The sequence below is a fragment of the Mus caroli genome, unplaced genomic scaffold (assembly GCF_978045245.1).
Source record: "Mus caroli unplaced genomic scaffold, Mus_caroli_1 scaffold_17, whole genome shotgun sequence".
Taxonomy (NCBI): Eukaryota; Metazoa; Chordata; class Mammalia; order Rodentia; family Muridae; genus Mus; species Mus caroli.
This window is the reverse complement of record NW_028227272.1, coordinates 54,167,050-54,179,169: the sequence shown is the minus strand read 5'-3', so window position 1 is coordinate 54,179,169 and position 12,120 is coordinate 54,167,050. Positions and strand designations below refer to the sequence as shown.

At 44.1% G+C, this 12,120-nt stretch overlaps 1 protein-coding gene across 1 annotated transcript; it reads left to right on the top strand.

Moving 5' to 3' along the window:
- The first annotated feature begins 627 nt into the window (after positions 1 to 627).
- On the top strand, positions 628 to 11,275 carry Nit2 (nitrilase family member 2). Its single transcript, XM_021185078.3, has 10 exons — positions 628 to 715; positions 1,694 to 1,812; positions 3,680 to 3,800; positions 4,395 to 4,483; positions 6,363 to 6,456; positions 6,944 to 7,018; positions 8,026 to 8,104; positions 8,661 to 8,759; positions 10,643 to 10,698; positions 11,019 to 11,275. Exons 1-10 carry the CDS (start codon positions 709 to 711, stop codon positions 11,108 to 11,110), a joined length of 831 nt encoding a protein of 276 aa, XP_021040737.1. The 5' UTR covers positions 628 to 708; the 3' UTR covers positions 11,111 to 11,275.
- The last annotated feature ends 845 nt before the right edge of the window (positions 11,276 to 12,120 follow it).

Genomic DNA, 12,120 nt, shown 5'->3' with positions numbered 1-12,120 from the left:
AAGGTGGGCCTTAACTACATAGTAAGTTAAAGTGCAGCCTAGGCTACAAGAGACCCTTCCTGAAAACCGGAAAAGCTCAAAACAAAAATATTTACATAAATGATAATGACTAAAAGTTAAACAATAAATACAAAGGTCAAATCGTAGAATACTGCTTAGCATCAACTCTATCTCTTTCTCCAGCCCAGTTAAGGAGCAAGGTTCTGAAGTCCTGCTAGCCTAAAACAACCAGGTGCACTTCCTCAAGCCAGTCAGCATAAAGCATCGTTACCCTGGCCACTGCCATGATCCAACTTGAAATTTATGTCCTTTGTGCCAAAGTAGGGCCTTTCTACCCCAGACCATTTATGGCACACCCCATAACATAGGCTTCTCTTTTTTGACTTTGCTTTTGAAGGCCCTATGTAAAGAATTTGTAATTACCACTTCTTGGTGTATGCAACCCCAAAGGGTGAGTCATTTTTAGTACGGTGCCCAGGCAAGAATGTAGACTGGTACTGAATGTGCTCAAAGTCGGAGGCTTACTCACCAACATTACAGCACAGCCCAAAACAAAACAATAAAATCCTCAAAGCTCATCGAGGCTCCGCCCCTCGACCCAGCCCTTGACCACGCCCCTTCTGCGTGCGCGGCTCGGCCCCGCCTTCTGCACTCTGCGGAGCAGATTGGCAGTAGTCCCTGTGGCCTGTGGTGCTCCGTGGAAGAGCCATGTCTAGTAAGTGGCTCGTGGTCTGGTTGTCCAGCTCCCAGCGGGAGCGGGGTCCTCCGTGCGGCGGTGCAGATGAGCCGGCTAGGTCCTTGCGTACCCCGGATCCCCGCGGCTCGGGGAAGCCCAGGGGCGGCTGGCTGCGCGAACACAGGCCTCCGCGCGGGGCATCCTGTGCTGTCGGAGCTGGTCAGCTTGCGGGTTGGGTGGTGGTGTCCAACTCGTGGCTCTGACTTCCTCGCCTCACAAAGCGGTGGATAATCACACCTCACTCCGCAGTTCCTCGTCTGTAAAAGTGTATAGGGGCAGTGACCTGGCATATTCATGTAAATGTTGTTCCCGTAATAGGCCCGTCACTCGAGGTGTTTTCGTGCCCTCCGCCCCGACTTGTTCATCTTCAAAGTCATTAATAGCTTTCCTGAGAAGGGGAAGCAACAAGTCTTGCACACGGAGGACCCCAGTGGAGGCGTTTTCCTCCGTAAGCCTGCAGAGGGCGCTTTGCACCGGCCCCTAACCTGGGTCGGGACCTTATCTATTGGGTGGCTATCTACCTCTATCTCAGGAGCAGAGATAATCTAACTTCTTAGGGTTAGGGGAGATATTAGTGAGTTTCTGTGATACTCTGGTGACACAGCTCAAGGTCTGTTAACCTGAAAACAATGCCAGGTTTTGGTTTCATTTGTTTTTATCCAGATCCTGGCACTATTCAATTAAAGGCGTTAGGGGCTAAATGTCGTTTTTTCCTTATATTTAGGATAAACCAAGGAATGAGCGATCATAGTTTTTATACTTTTAAGGAGAGCTTCGGCCTTCTTCACAAGCCAGGTTTTGTCAGTGTTGTCGATATAACCCTTTAGATTGCCAGTAGTTGGGACAATCAAAAACCATGTTCAAACACTGCCTGATATCCTGTTTGAGAATCCTGGTCCTGGGTGAACTTAGTGGGCAGATCTGACGACTTTTTTTTTTTTTTTTCTTTCTCCCCAGCTTTCCGCCTGGCCCTCATACAGCTTCATGTTTCTTCCATTAAATCAGATAACCTTACCCGGGCTTGTAGCCTAGTGCGGGAGGCAGCAAAGCAAGGTGCCAACATAGTTTCTCTGCCTGTAAGTATCAGGGCAGCCTGCCCTTTGTTCAGGAGCTGTGGATCCACCACAGTACTGCGTGCTGGCAGTGGTCCTCTTGTGTCCCACCCCCAGCAATGCCTTTTGGAACCCTAATATTGTTTCGTATTTGGCTCATCTTTCACAAAGACTAGTAGCGACCTTTATCATAAGATGTCAAACATGGTTACAAGTTTTGAACAAGATCACCTCCCCTGTTCAGACGAGCAGTAAGAAATCCATGGGGCGGGGGCTTCCTTACAGATGAGCAGTAAGAAATCCATGGGGGGCTTCCTTAAAGATGAGCAGTAAGAAATCCATGGGGGCGGTGGGGGGGGGGCTTCCTTAAAGACTCACTCAGGGCCTGTACAATTACTTGGCACTTTACCTAAGTCAGGCTTTTTATTGTCGTGTTTTAGGTCAGACCACATTGCTTTAGCACTGTTCAGTTTTTGAAAAATTGTCTTGAGGTTTGAGTTGAAGGTTGTATCATATTGGTAAGTACAGCCTCGGAGTTCCTGAATGACCAGGGATCAGTTAGCAAAGGGAACACTCTGAGGAGCCAGAGGTCAGTTCCACAGGAGCAGTCTTATTTTGTTGTTTCAAGGCAGGCTTTCTCTGTGTAGCCCTGGTTGTCCTGTCACTTGCTCTGTAGCCCAGGGTGGACTCGAACTCAGAGATCCACCTGCTTCTGCCTCCAAGTGCTGGGACTAAAGCCCTGTGCTCCCACTGTCTGACCACTCTGTTTTTGAGGTGAGGTCTCTCACTGGGACTTGGGACTCACAGGTAAGCTGGACTGGCTAGCCGGCAAGCCTCGGAGAGCCTCTCCTCACTCCTCCCCTGGTGTTGGAGTTATGAGTGCATCTCCTCACGCCAGGCTTATTTTACATGTGTGCTGGACATCTAACTCATGTCCTCATGCTTTTGGGACAAGTACTTTACTGGTTGAGACATCTCCCAGCACAATCCAGTCTTCCTTTTTAGATCACTGTGTAGCCATGGCTGCCTGGAACTTACTATATAGAACAAACCTGATGTTCTCTGTGCATCAGTTACAGGACTCACCTGTACTTGGCACCTAACCATGGTCTCTTGTTAGTTTATGTGGTTGAGATGAAGTAAAAGTCTAGGAGGGAAAGTGCTTTGAGTTATGTGTGTGCGCTTGCTTAGCTTGCTGACTCTTGACATGCTGGTCATTTTTAGCATAATGCCTGGTACGTAGACACTGATGTTAAATGCAAAATGAGTGAATTTAAATTGAAATCCGGTAAATGTTTACCTGTTGTTTTCTGACATGTCAAAGGACTGCAGAAGGCAGACGTGTATTGTATGCATGTATTAGTGTCTTTGTCATTTTTGGTGTCTGTGTCCCAGCCCTGTCTTTGTTTCATCCTCAGCCACTTTTCCTATCCATGAGAGACATCATAAAGATGTCATAAAAATGTCAGAATGGAGTTAGAAACAGCTTATTTGCAGCTAATAAAACAGTTTAACTTCTGTGGCTTTAAGAACTTTTTAATGCATAACTTTTATTGCTTTACATAATTAGTGGTATAATTTTGAGCTCCAGACTTCACCTCAGGATTCAAAAATCACAGAGTAAACATGATTTGTGATGGACCTGGATGTCCAAGAACTGGTAATTCCACAGGCTCCAGGTCTAGCCTTCTGCCAGGTTACCAGTCCCCCTATCCTCACCTGGGCTGGTTGCCTGTCTGCCTTCGATTGAACGTTTTTAGCTTTAGCTGGGTCTTTTCCTACTGGTGTTTTATCCACTCCAAGCAGAATGGGCAGTGCTGTGTTTCTGCTTTCTGCAGATCTTTAAATGGTTTGGCTGGTTTCCCCTTTTCCTTCTCTAACATGGCTCTAGGAGTGCTTCAATTCTCCATATGGAACAAACTACTTTCCTGACTATGCCGAGAAGATCCCTGGGGAGTCCACCCAGAAGCTTTCTGAAGTAGCAAAGGAGAGCAGCATATATCTCATTGGAGGTGACTTCTTGCACGTGGTGTAACACCTAAATATTAAAAAGGCTAGGATGACTTCTGTTAGATTTAAACAGTTTAGCCCTTGGAAAGAATGAGGTTGCCAGGGGTAGTGGCATACACCTATGATCCCAGCACTTAGGAAAGCTGAGGCAGGAGGATTATAAATTCAAGGTCAGTTTGGAATACACTTCAAGATATACTAAGTTTAAAAAATGCAAGTTTGTGTCTTAACATTTCTCAACAAGGGTCCGTGGGATTCAGTTTTGTTGTAAGACTTGATGGATTTGAGCAATGAGGAATTCCTGATTTTGCTTGGAAGTTACATATTAACTGCTGCTCAATGTCATGACTGCATTTCAAGGGCATTTTGGTTATTTTTTAAACCTTTCTCTGACATCTGGACTAGTTATATTTCATCAATAATTTGGAGCTTAATCACTGTAAGATATATTTAAGGGGGGAAAAAGAATGCTTAGAATAAATGTTATTATTGGGCCCAAATGATCGTTTGCCAGGCCTTTAACCTACTCTCACAAAGTTATTGGCTCATTCCTTTTTGTTACTGTTTTGTGTGACTGTGTATTTCTTCAATGGAAGGCTCCATTCCTGAAGAGGATGCTGGGAAACTGTATAATACCTGCTCTGTGTTTGGGCCTGATGGAAGTTTACTGGTAAAGCACAGGAAGGTAAGTCATGCAGATCTCATCGCCTTCCAGTTTCTGTTTCTTGCAAGGATAGAGATGTAATTAATCTTTAAGCATTGGTTCTGCATGGCTCAACCTTGTTGAACTTGTTGCTCTGTGTAGGATCTCAGACATACCATTAAATCTTAGGTGCTCTTAGGTGGGCAGTCGTAGCACATGCCTCTTCATTTGAGGCTAGCCTGGTCCACAGAGTGAGTCCCAGCCAGGACTACAGAGAGAAACCCTGTCTTAAAAATCAAAACAGAAAGAAGAATGTGTCCTTGTGTCGTTTCCAGTCTCAGAAGGAACACACTCACTAATTTACTCATAAATATGGCGTTTCAGAAATGCTTAGTATGACTACTAGATGAAAAGCATTCCCTTCCTAGAGAGTGTTTCCACTTTGTTTTGAAAACCATGGTTGGCCTGGCGTGGTGGCACACGCCTTTAATCCCAGCACTTGGGAGGCAGAGGCAGGAGGATTTCTGAGTCAAGGCCCGCCTGGTCTACAGAGCGAGTTCCAGGACAGCCAGGACTACACAGAGAAACCTTGTCTCGAAAAACCAAAAAAAAAAAAAAAAAAAAAAAACCAAAGAAAACCATGGTTGGTTGTATAAGTTTCCCGGGTACAGGCTTGAGATGAAGCTCAGTGGTAGACTGCTTTCATCGCATGGGCAGGGCCTAGTTTTAGTCACTGTTGTTGCCCCTCCCCCTCACGCACAGCATGCATTACTATCAGCATATGTCCTTGAGATCCTATGACATTTTCTTTGCTAATGTGATTAAGTTACATTGCTTAATCTTCTGATATCAAATCACATTTGTTGTGCTTGAAACAAAAATCTTACTTTAGCTAGGCATTTGGTGGTGCATACCTTTAATCCCAACACTTGGGAGGCAGAGGCAGGTAGATCTCTTGAGTTAGGGACCAGCCTGGTCTACTATGTGGTTTCCAGGAGAGCCAGGACTACAGAGAGAAACCTTGTCTTGAAAAAGGAAAAGGAAGGAAGGAAGGAAGGAAGGAAGGAAGGAAGGAAGGAAGGAAGGAAGGAAGGAAGGAAGGGAAGGAAGAGGGAGGAAAGAAGGAAGGGAAGGAAATAAATATCATTTGGAATTGTTTTGCAAAATTTTACCTGGATTTTGTGTTTGTCTTGAGTCAGGGTCTTTCTGGGTAGCCTGCGCTGACTTTGAACTCCAGTAGTCCAGACTGGCCTGGAACTTGTGGCAGTCTTCCTTTCAGAGCATCCTTAGTGTTGGAATTACAGGCATGTGCCACCATGCCAACTTCTTGTTTCTAAATGCTGCACATTCCTTTTGCATTCTTTGTTGATAGTGTTGGTTTTGTTTGTTTGTTTGTTTGTTTTGATATGGGCTCTATGTAGTCCTGGCTATCCTGGTAGACTGGTTGGACCTCAGACTCAGAGATATACTTGTCTCTGCTTCCCAAACGCCTCTTCTTCTTTTGCCAGTTTTGTCAGTTTGATCCTGATTCTGAGAAATCTTCCTTAGCATTTGGGGTGAGTAAGGACAACATAATGCGTCTACCATGCGCCTGAATATTTTTCACATCTGGAGACAACAGGGGTTGTAAAAGCCACATCATTTCCCCATTTTCCTGTAGTAGAAAGGATAGGCAAAATTGTTAACCTATTTCTTCAGAGACTGAAAACAAGATAAAGACACCAATTACTTAAGGCTCTGCCTGAGATCCTACACAGAGCAATAAGGTTGGATGTAGCCAGTTATAGGTGCAATATGGCCAAAACTGGGGATGATGTTTGTGCTGTCAATCTTAGAGCATGTCCATATCTGACCATCAAGAGATATCTGCCACTACTGCTGTTGAAGCCCGAGGTAACCAAATCAATTATTTGTGATGCAGATCCATCTGTTTGACATTGATGTCCCTGGGAAAATTGTATTTCAAGAATCTAAAACATTGAGCCCTGGCGATAGTTTCTCCACATTTGATACACGTACGTACCAGATAAGTTCACCTCTTACAGGAATCCCAGAGAAGAGGGGCAGGTATTCTCCCTTTTATGTCTGTCTCCAAGTTTTTCACACATTCATATTAAAAGTTCAGAATTGAGGAGAGTAAGCAGTCAGAGATCTAGAAAGTCTGGGGAGAAGGGAACCCTGGGATTTTGACATAGTTCTTCTATTGGGTTACAGCCTCTGGACCATGGCATCCAAGGTGTTCCTGTGGGCCATCATTGACACATTGTACTTAATTCATTACATTAATACATTGCACATTGTTCAGAAGGAAGTTGTCAAAGCTATCCTGAGGCTGTCAGTGTTGTCTTTGAACGATGTCCCAGTAGGATTGAACTTACACCTTGTCTCTGTAGGAGTCCTGGGTTAATTCTTTCTAGTCAGGGTTTTAGGATCAGAGCAGCTCTACTCCCCCATTCTATGCCAGAGGTTCACTTATTTGTGCATCGTTCTTTTTGGAAACAGCTTACTGCAAAGTGGGCCTGGGCATCTGTTATGATATGCGCTTCGCGGAGCTTGCACAAATCTATGCACAAAGAGGTGAGTTAGGGCCACAGATGGGTTACATAGCTGCTTGGGGTTTGATTCTGGGGTGGCGTCTATGGCATGAAGATAGCCCCTAACAAAAGTTGCTCAAAAAAGCAAAACACAATAAATGTCCTCAAAATGTCGGAAATCCAGTGTTAATGTCTCTGCATCCAGTACTTCCACAGCAGCTCGCTAAACAGACTTTGGCTGAGCAAGGGATAATATGGTTACAGGGGTGAGGGTATGTGTGATCTCACACACTCCGTAGTAAAAGCTTTGTTCTGGAATATTCCCTTTACCCTTTGAGGGTAAATATCATTGTATTTGGAGTTACATGGGGCCAGGTAGAAATGCAGCAATGGTCTGTACTCTCATGGGTTTCAACACTCACATATATAGTCAGTAATATTTTAGTTTGGACAACTTACTGCCTGTAAAAAAAAGAATAAGACAATTCAGAAGTCCTGGTTCTAACTTTACTCCTTAGCACATGAACAATCATTTTCACTCTCTAAGAGGGTGTGGTTCCCTCGGAGAACTGGTATGACAGAGGATTGAGAGAATTTACAAACTTCTGATGCCATTCAGCAAATACCAGTGTATTTACTGAGCTACCGAAATGACTGACACTTAACTAAGTGCTATGGATGATTGACAGCTGGTTAGCAGATGAGGTGCATGCATTCTGGGCTTAAGAGTGTCTGAAACTGTACTGCCCCAAGTTGGTTGGAAAGTCACAGTGTACATCTCTTCACTATGTGGTGCTGAGCATCTGAGGCCAAGTGACATTTTGATAACATCATTCTTTTTAAAAGTGACGTTTGACATCAGCCATCCATTGCACTTTTCTTGTGGTTGTGTTTTATACATATATCTCTAGAAACTTAAATTCAGAGCCTATCTTACTAGGCTGACCTCTTTTTGTGTGTGGAAGAGTTTGAGTTCTGCTCTATTGGATGAGGAATAAGGGAGGGAGTAACTGAATGCTCACCGTTGCACTTTCTCTCTCCCCTCTGGAGGCTGCCAGCTCTTGGTGTATCCTGGAGCTTTCAATCTGACCACAGGACCAGCCCACTGGGAGCTGCTTCAGCGAGCCCGGTAAGAAAGGAACCAAGCATCTCAGCTGATAGATCTATCAGCCTTAGATGGAGCCCTGCTCCTTGCCTGCCTGCCTGCCTGCCCTGGCACCCAGATGCACTTAGAAAGGATGACTCCGAGCAGAGAGCTCTGCTAGGTACTGTCTCCGATGCCATAGCAGTTCCCTCAAGAGATGCTGGGGTTAAAGGCATTCTACAGTGGCCGAATGCCACTCTATTGTACGTGGGTTTTATCTCAATAGTTAACAGACACAGGATGTTTCCGTTTCTTGTTCCCTGTGATAGTCCAATGCTGGGTTCACATGTCTTTCCATGTGCTGTTTCATTTCCTTTGGACTTGTACCTTTTAGTGGGATTTCTGGACCACATGGCCTATTTTGAACTGTTAGAGGCAACTCCACTGCTTTCCCCCAAACTCTTGCTCATTCCGATGTACAGAAGCCTTTTCCTGTGTTTACTTCTAGTGTTTTCGTAGTTTGCCTTTTTTTTTTTTTTTTTCAATTTTAAAGAACTGTATAAAGGTCTGCAATGTGCAATGTGCTTTCTGTTGACTACAGGGCTGTTGATAATCAGGTGTATGTGGCTACGGCCTCTCCTGCTCGGGATGACAAGGCCTCGTATGTGGCCTGGGGACACAGCACTGTTGTGGATCCTTGGTGAGCACGTCTTAGGCTGAGCGCAGCTGGAAGTTGCAAGATGATACAGGGCCACTTTCCCGCAACTCCTACCCCTTATCCATACACCCTGACACGCAGAAGGGACGCTTTTTACTTGCGACCCACGTGATAAGAAAGCCGATCCTGCTTGCTTATCAAGCAGTTGAGCTCTCAACTGTTGTCATCTTTGCTTGTCTAGGTAGTGCTGGCAGTCATACCAAATAAACAAGGCAGCAGCATGGGCAAGCAGTTGGTTTTAGGAAGAGATCTCAGAATTCTTAGTTTGCATTTGGCTAAAATTTAGGCTGAGTGACAAGGGCAGGAATGAGAAGCAAGGCAAGAGTGTTACTCCGTGTGTAATGATTAGAGATGGGGGAATGGGTTAAAGCAGTGCTCCCCATGCTGTGCGTCACAACTCCCCCCCCACAGCAGATATCCTGCAGATCATATATTCACATGATTCAGTCGTAGCAAAATTTCAGTGATGAGGTAGCAACCATAAACCATAATGTTATGGTGGTGGGGGTCACCACACCACGAGGGTCGTACCATCAGCAAAGCTGAGAACCACTGGATTAGAAGAAACTGACTGTCCCCCTGTGAAATGGCAAGCATTTTACCACTGAGAACACAGACCATCTGTCCAGTCACACACACGTTTCTCCATGGACATATCACACGGTTGGCAACTCTATGTGTAATTTGACTCCATGCACATATAGAATCTCAATCAGGCACATGTCCTTGCTGGAACTTTGGACTTCAAAAGTTGGCTTTGGTCCAGGGTACTTGTGTACACACACACAGTATTTCTACAATTTCAGAATAAAGGGTCCCAGAAAGGAGTGTCCCCTGTATGTATGATTCTCAGTAGTTGCACACACCAGGGTTTATGGGCATTGGAAAACTGGGTTAGGTGGATTCTGTTACATTCCTGTCTAGTTGTTGGTGACAGGCTCTACAGCCAGTTCTCCTGGTGGCTACCTAGAGTGGCTGTTGCAGAGTAATTGTGTGTGTTATACATACACGCTTCCTTTTATTTTCCCCTGAAGGGTTTTGAGGCCTTTCAGCCTATGACTTTAGGGTGGTCGGTGTCTGGGTGGGAGTGACATTAGAGAAAGAACTTTGAATTTGCCAGGACAGATGGGTGGGAGTTAGGATTCAATCAAATGAAATTAATGGTATTGGTATTTCATCCTTGCTGAGAGCCTGTGGCTGTCTGGTAAGTACAGTCAGTTAATTGTGCCAGATGGTTTTGACACATTTGGAAATTAATCATTTCTCCAGATAGATATATTATTGAGGCCCTGCACTGTGCCAAAAGGCTGGTTACTGCAAAGTTTTCCAGAATAGCCTTCACCTGGTCGTTTGAAGGGCTGTTGCTCCTGTCAGCACACTCTTGTTATTCAGACACTGGGTAAAGTCTTGTCTTCCAATCTGAAACTCAAAAGCATAGGGAGCCAGGGATCTCAGCCACACAGGTAGAGGGTTCTTGTAGATCTGGACCCTGTATAGGCCTGGCCTCATTACCCTTAGATGTGGTTGCAGTTGGGAGCACATGAGGAACAGATGGAGACCTTCCTTAGAAGGGGCTTTTTCCTGTTGACTCTTGGTAGCTGTTCCCAGATATTTATAATCATGAATGAGCTATGGTTTTCTAGGAGTGTGCAGTTTATTAAACATATCCCACTTTCCTGACCAAGCCTCACAGGACTCTTATTTCCACATGATGTGCCACACGTTCTTAACACAAATAACAGAACCAGAATTTATACTACTTTTTTTAGATCTTAAGAATCTTTTTTTTGGCCTGGTATACAAGGAGGAAAATATAGAGAACTTGAGGTTGGTGAATCCCTATTCATTCTCTGGATTTTCTTCAGGGGGCAGGTCCTAACCAAAGCTGGCACAGAGGAAACAATCCTGTACTCAGACATAGGTAAGCTTTGCCCTGCTGTGGTTATGGTTTCTGGTGTTCCAGCTGCTCTCAGGCCAGTCTGTGGCTGATCACTTGGAAGGATTCCGTTGTGCCCTGCTCTTCTAACCTGGTGATATCCTGGTTTTGAGGATGAGCTCTGGGGCTTAGTCTCACTAGGTTTTGTTTAGTTTGAACTGACCCAGGACCAACTCCAGGTCACCAGCATCCAGACAAGGCAAATGTTCCTAGGTCACTTGCTGAGACTTTGGTCTGGGGACAAAATTCAATTGCTTGGTTAAGTAGTTGCAAATTATTAATCATGTGTGTTCCTGTTTTTGCAGACCTGAAGAAGCTGGCTGAAATTCGGCAGCAAATTCCCATTTTAAAACAGAAACGAGCAGACCTCTATACAGTGGAGTCCAAGAAGCCTTGATATCTGTTTCAAAAATGTCACAAACAGGATGATGCTCTGTCATATGATCAACTCTACTAAATCTTTTTTTTGGGGGGGGGGGCAAGAGCCCTTTCATGTTAATTCTATCAATGATCTGTGCCACAAGGACCCCTATTTTAATTAAAAGTTTCTTCTTTAAATGTGCTTGGTAACAATGTTCTAGCTCTTTAACTAATTAGTCTGATGGTTCCTAGGCATTTAAGTCCCAAGATCCTTTTGAACAATTAAAAACCGAAGCCTCTAAACATTGTCTCCATGTGTGGTGGGCTGGTTCCATCTGTCTGAGAAAACGTACATTTAACAAGAACACTAATTATCATGGTGCTAATATCCCATCAACATGACACTTTCAAAATCTTTTATTAAAAATTGTTTTCATACAATATATTTTGATGTTTTTCTTCTTCCCCAATTCATCTCCATTCATCCAAATTTATGTTCTTTTTCTTTCTAAAACAAACAAAAACTCCATAAAATGAAAATCAAAATTAACAAGCAAAAGACCAATAAGGACAAAAGGAAACAAAAAGTCCACAAAAAAAAGAAAAAAAAAAAAAAAGAAAACAATAGAGCTGAATGTGCCACTTGTAAACAGGAATAGATGTGCAGTTGGGACCGGTGACCTACACAATATTGCTTTAGCACACGGCTGGTAAATCAAAACTTTCCCAATATATAAGCATATAGGCTATTATTGTGGTTACTTACAGAGGAGAGAAAAATCCAGTGACTAAATAAAAATGAAGTATACCATTTAGTAAGATTTGTCACACACACATCTGTGAAATACCAATCAAGAAAGTGAATATATGTACTGCCACCAGAAGTTTCTTTATAAGCATTTTGGATTATTTTGTCTGTATGTGTGGGTATGGGCAGGTGCTGAGGTCAGAAGAAATACCCCAGGGCTGCAGTTAGAGGTATTCATAAGCTGTCCAATGTGGGTGATAGGAACTGAACTTAGGTTCTCTCCCAGAACAATAAGCACT

What these genes read in the sequence shown, in the direction of transcription:
- Nit2 (XM_021185078.3), top strand. An exon ending in CAGCATATATCTCATTGGAG is followed by an intron (nt 3,801 to 4,394) that starts GTGACTTCTTGC and finishes CTTCAATGGAAG; the next exon opens with GCTCCATTCCTGAAGAGGAT. An exon ending in TTTCTCCACATTTGATACAC is followed by an intron (nt 6,457 to 6,943) that starts GTACGTACCAGA and finishes TTTTGGAAACAG; the next exon opens with CTTACTGCAAAGTGGGCCTG.